The sequence below is a fragment of the Lissotriton vulgaris genome, unplaced genomic scaffold (genome assembly GCF_964263255.1).
Source record: "Lissotriton vulgaris unplaced genomic scaffold, aLisVul1.2 SCAFFOLD_3487, whole genome shotgun sequence".
In the NCBI taxonomy this organism is placed as follows: Eukaryota; Metazoa; Chordata; class Amphibia; order Caudata; family Salamandridae; genus Lissotriton; species Lissotriton vulgaris.
The window spans coordinates 192,688-203,334 of NW_028254135.1; the positions used below are offsets into that span (position 1 = coordinate 192,688).

The window sequence follows — 10,647 nt, forward strand, 5'->3', positions numbered from 1 at the left end:
TCACTTGTGAAAATTACAACGCAACCCCCAACCCTAGAAGCAATGCCCTTGCTCTCGATGCGTCCAGGGGGACCCTCACTTTTTAGGGACGTCTCAAACCAGACCCCCAGATCCTTATATTGCTTTAATATTTCCAGTTTGTTGGGCCCAGAAACATTTAAACTTTGTAAATTTGCTACCAAAGCTCAGCACCTTGTTTTTTTCCATATTTACTACAATTTTGTTTATGACTCGAAAATTCCATAACCATGTCCATCTTTCTTTGCAGACCTATCTCTGTCTGATCTAAAAATTACAGGATCGTCTGCATACAGGAGGCTTGTAATAGGTTTGCCATCAATTTTGGGGCGAGCACCTTTAGCCCCAATCTTCTGGTATCTGTCCCGTGTCAAATATACTCAGGAACATTTGAGAGGAAAATTCTGGCCACCAATCAGGCCGGGTCTTTATAATCCCTGCTGGGAGTCTAGCCGGCCGGCGTTTGCTGTGACGCGTCTGACAATTCTTGCTGCAAAGTCAGACCTAATGTCCTCTTTATGTCTGCCCAAGTGACGCTCTCTTTACCGCGGGCTCCATCTCTTTCCCGTATATTCCCCCCAGGCACCCCCTGCCGCCACAGTTCATGGCCCCCTGTATCTTACCAGAACCTTCCTCAACTAACTTCCAGAACTTTTTCAATATCTGTTGTTTTAATTGCTCTCCCGACATTTCTCTTGATGTATTCTTTTTTGCTCCCTAATTAACATTTTATACATGTTCTTTGTCTTCTGGAGGCTGTTATACCTTGCAAGCTCATCCCTTAGTTTGAGGTTTCTTTCCTCTTTTCTTATCTGTGCTTTTAAATTCCACATTCCTCATTAAACCAGTCTTTTCCTTCGATCAGCCTTCTCTGGTTCCTGATATCACCAGTTCTATTTCCTTTCAATTCAACCCTCTGACTCTGACTCTGGACTGCGCCGGGCGGCTTTCCCTTTCATTTGTGAGATATGAAGGGTGGTGTGGCTCACCTTAAGTTGTAGTATTCCTTCAGATAGGTAATCTTCAAATAGAAAGTTTAACACATTTCTGGGCGCCTCAGGAATGGTCCCCTCTGGCTAGTGGGGGGCTCTTGATTGAAAACTAATGTCAGGGAGGTGTGGGGGATTCCCACACGTGGGTCCACTCCCCTTCCTGAAACAGATAAAGTCGAGGCCCCCGATGAAGGGACTTTCATCCCGAAATGCACAGGGATTTCCTGCATTTTGAAACGTTTATGATGAGAAAATGTTCAACAAAAGTATCTGAGTCTATATGATCGCAACATATGACTTTTGGAATAAAATCCTGATGAAGTGCATGGATCTTTGAACCAGAGTATTATTGGAGAACCTAGAGGGTTGTTGTACCTCTACAGGAGCACCTACAGGATTCAGTGCGGGAATCCCCCACACCTCCTGACATTAGTTGACTTTCCCGTTCACACACATATGAAGACTTGGACACTCCCCACACCACGGTGTACACGCACCCTTCAGCCATATCACACAGGGATGGAGGGCACAGAGCGGGGAAACCCCTTTGAAACATGGTAGGGCAGCATACACCGACCCACTAAAGGAGCCGGCACTGCCAGTCCCATAACAGCCGGTGAGGAGAGTGGGTACTCCTACTGTCAGGGAGGCATTTCATCCTAACATGTCTATATCAAGGGAAGTATGTATGTATGTATAAATGTATGAAAGTATGTATGTATGTATAAATGTATGTAAGTAAGTATGTATGTAAGTATGTATGCAGGCATGTATGTATGTATGTAAGTATGTATGTAGGTATGTAAGTATGTAAGTATGTAAGTATGTATGTATGTATGTAAGTTTGTTTGTATGTAAGTATTTATGCAGGCATGTAAGTATGTATGTATGTAAGTATGTATGTAGGTATGTAAGTATGTATGTATGTATGTAAATATGTATGTAAATATGTATGTAAGTAGGTATGTATGTATGTAAATGTGTATGTATGAACGTATGTTAGTTTGTACGTATTTATGTCTGTAAGTATGTATGCAGGCATGTAAGTATGTATGAAGGTATGTAAGTAGGTATGTAAATATTTAAGTATGTTTGCAGGCATGTAAGTATATATGTATGTAGGCATGCAGGTATGTAAGTATGTATGGACATATGTAAGTATGTTTAGGCATATGTAAGTATGTATATATTAACGTATGTATTATGCATGTATGTAAGTATGTATGTATGTATGAATGTGTGTAAGTATGTATGTAAGTTGTTTGTAAGTATGTATGCTGGCATGTAAGTATGAATGTATGTAAGTATGTAGGTATGTAAGTAGGTATGTAAGTATGTATGTATTCAAATATGTATGTACGTAGGTATGTAAGTATGTATGTATGTATGTAAGTGTGTATGTATGAACGTATGTAAGTTTGTATGTATTTATGTCTGTAAGTATGTATGCAGGCATGTACGTATGATGGTAGGTATGTAAGTAGGTATGTAAGTATTTAAGTATGTTTGCAGGCAAGTAAGTATGTATGTAGGCATGCAGGTATGTAAGTATGTATGGGCTTATGTAAGTATGTATGGACATATGTAAGTATGTATATATTAATGTATGTATTATGCATGTATGTAAGTATGTATGAATGTATGTATTATGCATGTATGTAAGTATGTATTTATGTATGTATGTATGAAAGTATGTAAGTATGTATGCAGACATGTAAGTATGTATGCAGGCATGTAAGTATTATGTAAGTTATGTATGTACATATTTAAGTATGTATGTAAGTATGCATGCAGACATGTAAGTATGTATGCAAGCATGTAAATATGCATGTATGTATTAAAGTATGTATGTATGTATGCAGGCATGTAAGTATGTATATATGTAATTATTTATGTAGGTAGGTAAGTATGTATGTAAGTATTTAAGTATGTATGCAGGCATGTAAGTATGTATGTACATATGTATGTATCAATGTATGTATGGATGGATGCAATTGTACATAAAACGTTCAAACCTAGTGCAAAACAATAGAGTGTTGCAGAGAGCGCGGGCTTTGGGCAGGACCGAGTCTCCTCAAGAGCCGGTCTCTGGGGAGGTCGTCGTACAGGATTCAGAAAGATATCACAGATACGTTGGGGCTGGACTCGGGCACACACCCCCAAAGCTGATATGTTTAACGTGTTATTAATATTTGTTATTGATATTATTTATTTTTAATTACCTTGTTTTATAAAGCACAAACAAGGCCACCGCGGTATCAGAGAGCTGTAGAGAGATAGAGCTGTGAGCGTTGCAGTGCAGGAAGGATACATTTAGGACACTTTGTGCATAGAATCTGACAACAAGGTATAACTCAGTGGGCCATAGTGTCAAATAGGGGGAGATAACGTTTCGAAGTAGTTCTTTTGTGTGACACGTGGTTCTAGTGGACGGCTTCGACTTCCTTCTTGAGAAGCTTCAGTGAGCTATGATTGCTCTCGTTTTAATCTGGGTGGTTCGGGTGGGAGGGTTTTAGCCCTTGTAGAACCCCTCCCCCTCCTGATGGTTTGATCCTACTTGCTGGTTTTTGCGGCCAGAATCGTGAAGGGTTCTGTGTTGTGCCCGCCTCCGTCAGTGGGACCCTGGCTTCATTATACATAGTTATAATGTCCTCACTATTCAGTTATAGCGCTCTGTGTGACTACTTAAACAACACATGAAACCATATAAAAATACCATACAAATCCTAACTTCAGCTGTGGCATCACCACTCACCTGTAATCTAGTATGACACCACCACTCACCTGTAATCTAGTATGACACCACCACACACCTGTAATCTAGTATGACACCACCACTCACCTGTAATCTAGTATGACACCACCACTCACCTGTAATCTAGTATGACACCACCACACACCTGTAATCTAGTATGACACCACCACACACCTGTAATCTAGTATGACATCACCACACATCTGTAATCTAGTATGACACCACCACACACCTGTAATCTAGTATGACACCACCACTCACCTGTAATCTAGTATGACACCACCACTCCCCTGCAATCTAGTATGACACCACCACACACCTGTAATCTAGTATGACACCACCACACACCTGTAATCTAGTATGACATCACCACACATCTGTAATCTAGTATGACACCACCACACACCTGTAATCTAGTATGACACCACCACTCACCTGTAATCTAGTATGACACCACCACTCACCTGTAATCTAGTATGACACCACCACACACCTGTAATCTAGTATGACACCACCACTCACCTGTAATCTAGTATGACACCACCACACACCTGTAATCTAGTATGACACCACCACACACCTGTAATCTAGTATGACATCACCACACATCTGTAATATAGGTTTAGAGCTTTGGTTGGGTAACAATAAGGTTTTCAAGGTTTTTTTTTATTAACTGTATAATTAATTAAAATCTTTACAGTAAAAATAGAAAGTACAGAGAACAGTCATTCTAAAACGTCTTTGCTTGTTTAAAAAAGGTGTACGCCTGTACTGTTAAAAGAATGGTATAAAAAAAACTAAGTAAGGAAGAAGGGTACAGCTCCCCCAGTCTTAGACCCATTTGATTGGCCTTTCCCAGCCTTGCATGCGTAGGAATAAGTCTTTGTTTTCTTTCATAGGGGGGGCGTATGGGTGGCACTGTCAATGATACTACGTGGCAAGTTCATTCAAATCTGATCCGTTGCATTTGGGGTGAACTTCCTGAATGATGAAATGCTCTCGTTATGGGTTTTTAGTGCTAGTCTAATTTGGTGAACAAATTACGCCGATCTCGCTAGTATCATAGTGGTGGTGGTTGACAAAACACAGGGCTGATGCTTCCGAGCATGTTGTTATGCTACGATTGAGGCAGATCGGGCGCAGCAGTCGCCGGCGTTCATTCTTGAAATGAGGACAGCAGCAGAGAAGGTGCAGCCAGGATTCCCTTTTGTACGTACATAGCCTGCAGGATGTAGAGTCCCCTCTTTGGGCCCAAGTGGGGTAATGTCTGTAATCTAGTATGACATCACCACACATCTGTAATCTAGTATGACATCACCACACATCTGTAATCTAGTATGACATCACCACACACCTGTAATGTAGTATGACATCACCACACATCTGTAATGTAGTATGACATCACCACACACCTGTAATGTAGTATGACATCACCACACATCTGTAATCTAGTATGACATCACCACACATCTGTAATGTAGTATGACATCTCCACTCACCAGTAATCTAGTATGACATCACCACACATCTGTAATCTAGTATGACATCACCACACATTTGTAATCTAGTATGACACCACCACACATCTGTAATCTAGTATGACATCACCACACATCTGTAATGTAGTATGACATCACCACACATCTGTAATCTAGTATGACACCACCACACATCTGTAATCTAGTATGACATCACCACACATCTGTAATGTAGTATGACATCACCACACATCTGTAATCTAGTATGACATCACCACACATCTGTAATGCAGTATGACATAACCACACATCTGTAATGTAGTATGACATCACCACTCACCAGTAATCTAGTATGACATCACCAAACATCTTTCATACCAAACTTACATAAACAAGACTACTCACCTTAAAAATGGTGGTGCAGCCATCTGTTAATAGGAGCATGCTGCCTCTTGCTGTTTGTAAACACACATGCAAGACACCTCTCGGTTCTCTGGCCCTATAAATGACCTCCGCGGGCCCCTGGTGGGTTACTCTTTATGGTAACAAAACTACTCAGTGACGTGCCCCATCCTGGAGGTGATTCCCGGCCCCAGGCACATTTTGTTAACAGGAATATTGTACAGAACATTCTTAATGCGCTGACTGTCATAATTCGTATTATTAGTGTCTCGTTCTTAAAGAAGTAATAACAACAACAATTGTTGTTGTTTTTGTTATTTTAGAAGTACTTTTTTTCTTATTATTCTTTTTAATTATCATTGTTTTAATTTTTAGAAAATCTTATTGTGTTAGAGCTATGTTACCATTTCATTGTCATTATTTTAATCTCAATTATTCTGATTAATATTTTAGTCGTCAAATCTATTAGTATCTTATTCGTAAAGTAGTGCATGTCATATACTTATTAATGTCATTGATATACTAACTTGTGACATATTCCCCTGTTAAATATGTGTAGGTGGCGTTAACCGATATATGTTTAATTAAATAATTATTTACATTGCCTCTTCCACCTACCGCCAAGACAGCGAGAGCGTGTGTAAAAAAATCTGCGCTTTCACTGTATGTCTCAGATAATACATCTATGTGTGATAAAGGATTGTATCTGTTCATCAGAGTACCCTGCTCTAAGAGGAGAAATGACTGGTACCCAGAAGCAGCTTCCACAGTTTGTTTTAATATAGCATTGTGAAAAACAATATTAATACTTCGGAACCAACTCTACGTTTAAACTCTGAAATGCATTTCATGTATTTGTGTTCAGAATGCAAGAATCGAGCTATAAATATATTCCATGCCAGAAAAAATAAATGTGACCAAATAAAAAGTTAATTGTAACAAGTGTTCTCATAAGCACTCACTTATTTTTATTTTATTTTATTTTAAAAGTTCTATATAGCGCTAGCTCGACCCGTAGGTATCAGAGCGCTTTACATACACACCGTGAACAGCAGAAGGATATTACATTACATAGCAGGCCGGCAGTAAGGAAGCAAACCAGAGATAAAATACAGCCTGAGAGATAAATATGAAGCGGAGGGGGAGAGAGCAAAAAGAAAAGGCGAGAATGACATAGTGCGGTCACCCACTATCCATGAATGTCCAGAGAGAGAGGAGACACTCGGATAAAGAAGACTAGGCTAGTTGACGTTGGTCAGGAAAGTATTTGTTAAGGAGATGGAGTTTGAGGTCCCTTTTAAAACAGGAGAAGGAGGGGTTGCATCTGAGGACTCCAGGGAGAGCATTCCATATCCTGGGAGCGTTGCCAGAAAACGATCGTATTGGGTGGTTTTCTTTATTAACTTTGGAGGAATAAGAAGGAGTGAGTTGGAGCTTCTCAGCGTTCTGGCTGGACCTGCTCTTTTCAGTTTGTTATTTAGGTAGTTGGGGGCAGGAGAGTGAAGGGTTTTGTGTGTGATGCAGGCCAATTTATAGATACACCTCACTTCCATGGGATCCCAATTGAGGGAGTTGAGAGCTGGAGGGATGTGTTAAAATCTTTTAACTCCAGATACGAGTCGAGCGCTGCCCTTAGAGGGGCTAGGTGAGCTTTTGGAGTCTCTGTAAGGATGGCGTTCTCATAGTCGATATTAGCGAGAACCAGGGATTGAACTACTGTCTTGAGGTCATCATGGGGAAGAAAAGGTTTCAGTTTCTTAATGTGTTTTAGAGAGAAAAGAGCACTTTTTGCAGAGTTTTTGATGTGGGCCTCCATTGATAAGTTCTTGTCAAGGGTGATGCCTAGAGACTTGAGTCGGATAGGGAAAGGGGAGATGGTGTGGTTCAGTTCTTTCATTATTGTGGAAGGGAGGGGGTCCATAGTGTGGGAGGAAGGTTTTAGATTAGAAATTATATTGAAGACCTCGCTAACCGACATTAGGTCAAAGCCGACATATGCCCCCCACCCCTCCCACCCCCTCCAGTTATTACCACATACAGTGTCCCTGACCTGACAAACCAATGGTATAGTCGCAGGGATTACATTTTAGAATCAATGACAGAAAACAACCAATGGGGCCCATGCATGCAAGTCTTAGTCAATCAGTTGCAGTCTCACCGCAGGGATTTAACCCCTTGTGCTCTGGATATGATTTTTATACCACTGATTATAACTACTACACAGTCAAAGCACAGTGTGGCATTCGCCATGCATGCAGACGTGCAGTGTAATATGTAGCATGTTACATGCTATATATGAGACGGGGGGAGTGGGGAAGAGGGCACCATGACTCACTCTGGGCTTCGTCTTGTGACTCATGGCCCCTCCCCAAACTCAGCAAGGGTAAAGAATAACTTATTACAGTCTTGGTATCTGCACAGAGTGTATTGTGTCCAACTCAGCTCATACAGATTAATCACCTATATTTTGACACAAAATTCACTTAGCGGTGAATTATGAACCATACCGTATTTAATCCAGAAATAGGTATTAAAAAATAGTCAACAATAGAAACAATTGTTATAAAAAGCACTTAGTGGAAACAAAATAATTATTAAAGTTATTTTTAATGAAAAGTCGTGAGGTATTACTGTTACATTATTTCCAGCGCTTAACAAGTTTAGCGCTGGAAAGTTAATTAAGGAAAAAAGATTTTGCGCTGATTTACGTCATGTTTGTGACTCAAACACAGCGCAAAGTCTTAGTAAATCTCCCCCTAAGAGCACAATTTCAAATTTGTAAATGAAATAAAAATGATCACCCATTCAATAATTCCCCATTGATAATGTTCTAATGAGCGCCCTCTACCCGTTTATTCACAAAAAGACGACTGTCCTTGTAAACCCCAGTGGAATGGAATGAAAGAACTAGTTAAGTGCTCGGGTTTGGGCACTTTTTAAATTAAGGCTCGGCTGGGCCTCAGTTGCGATTGGAGAATGTGTACCTTTTGTTACTAAAAGCAACGTTTTTTTGGTAAATTTAGGTGAACGCTGACTGAGTTCTCACAGATAGGTTAGTAGTCGGTTCGCTGAACTCATGCTCAGTTTGGGCCGATTCACTCATCCCCAGATGTACTAAGATTCAATGAAGGCGATAAAGTGATGAGTGTGTGAATATCCCTGTGAGTGCTGACTGAGGCGCACTTTCACTACAGTTGAGCACTCCTAGTCATTCAAGTCGCCACATCTCTTCTCCCTCAGTCCCTCCTCTGCGGCTCACCATCTCACCTCATCTCCATCTCCCCATCCTCTTCCTCCTCACCTCCATCCAAGCTCTACCTCCCGCACCCTCGCCTCCACCATGTCCGTTCATTCTCCACCACGAAGTATCTCGAAGACTTGACTAACCTCTTGTTCTCTCTTCCAGGCCGGGACCACCTGAACTCCTTCGGACACCGCCAAACCTCCAAGAAGCGCAGGAAGTCCCGCACAGCCTTCACCAACCACCAGATCTACGAGCTGGAGAAGCGCTTCCTCTACCAGAAGTATCTGTCCCCGGCGGACCGGGACCAGATCGCGCAGCAGCTAGGCCTCAGCAACGCGCAGGTCATCACCTGGTTCCAGAACCGCAGGGCCAAGCTGAAGCGGGACCTTGAGGAGATGAAGGCGGATGTGGAGTCCCTCAAGAAACTTCCCCCCCATGCTCTAGAGAAACTTGCCACCATGCCCGAGCTAGAGGAAGAGACGGGGGTGCACACGGCTCCACACTCGCGGGCCCTGTCCCCCTGCGGGTCTTCCTCGCCCCAGGGCTTGGGGGGCTGCTACCCACACTCCCCGCAGTCCTCCTCCAGAGACCACACCACAGATGAGTTCTCAGAAGATGAGGAGATTGAGGTGGACGATTGAGGTGGGCATTGAGTAGATTTACGCGTCCTAGGAATATATGACTAGAGATGGGATGACAAGGAAACATGGAAGGGCCAGGAATGTATTTATTTAATTATCAAGGAATTTCTCATCTCCTCCCCAAGGCTCTGTAGCCTTCCTCTTCACCAGTCCAACGCAAAGAGCTGCCACTGGCGGATGGATGAAATGTGTGCAGTTGCGGGAACTGGAGCAACAAGTGGTCAGCGTGCTGTGGTGGCACATCTTAGGACGGCCCATTGTACCTGTGCAGGAATAACATGAAAAAGGAAGACATCTTGGTGTCAAGAAGTAATTGAGTTATGTCTCCATGGTGTAAAGGGAGGCACCTGTGAGACATCTAGTGGTATCTCCCTGATACAGCGAGAGGCCCCTGTGAGACATCTAGTGGTATCTCCCTGGTGCAAAGAGAGACCCCTTTGAAACATCAAGTGGTAGGTCGCTGATATAAAAGAAGCCCCCTGTGAGATAGCATTTGGTATCTCCCTGATGTAACAGAGGCTCCTGAGAAACATTACGTGGTATCTCCTTGAGGTAACAGGAGGTCCCTGGAACACTAAAAGATAAGGTTAATGAGTAGGGGGCGGGGCCCCCTCTGCCCCTTGATCAACTTCTGACACTTTCCAAAGACAACTTCTGCCCTCTGTTCTACCCCCCCCCCCCCCCCTCCCAAGCCCCCCTTTCATGTCTGTCAGCTGCTTTCTCGCCTCTGGAAGCAAACGGACAAAGTCATTATTACATTTGTGTTTTTACCAAATACACCTCAGATCTTAAGAAAAATAACGGGACTGCAAACTGTGAAGAAAAGCCCCCCATGCCTTTTCTTCCTTTCTCTGAAAGGGGCGGGGCGTCTCTGTTGCAATGACGTGTGACTATTCGAAGGAAACCCTGGCCTTTGTATCTTTTTCTCTCCCTCCATTGAACCCACCCTCCCCCGCGTTCACTTGGACCGGAGCAGCGGCCACCTGTGAACCTGTTCCAAGCTCCGACCAAAAACGGAGAGCCAATATGAATTAGGAAAAAAAGGAAAGGTAAATTGGTTGAATAATAAACCCCAGAAATGTAAGAAAAAAAGTCAATGAGAAAAAGATACAGAACT

The 10,647-nt window shown here is 42.4% G+C and overlaps 1 protein-coding gene across 1 annotated transcript in view; it reads left to right on the forward strand.

The window, feature by feature from the left end:
* LOC147659665 (transcription factor LBX2-like) overlaps positions 1-9,873 on the forward strand; it is a 44,388-nt gene extending 34,515 nt beyond the window's left edge. Inside the window, exon 2 of the mRNA XM_086951566.1 lies at positions 9,052-9,873. Within this exon, the coding sequence (XP_086807692.1) occupies positions 9,052-9,530 (479 nt within the window). The 3' untranslated portion in view covers positions 9,531-9,873. The remainder of the gene's footprint in view (positions 1-9,051) is intronic.
* The last annotated feature ends 774 nt before the right edge of the window (positions 9,874-10,647 follow it).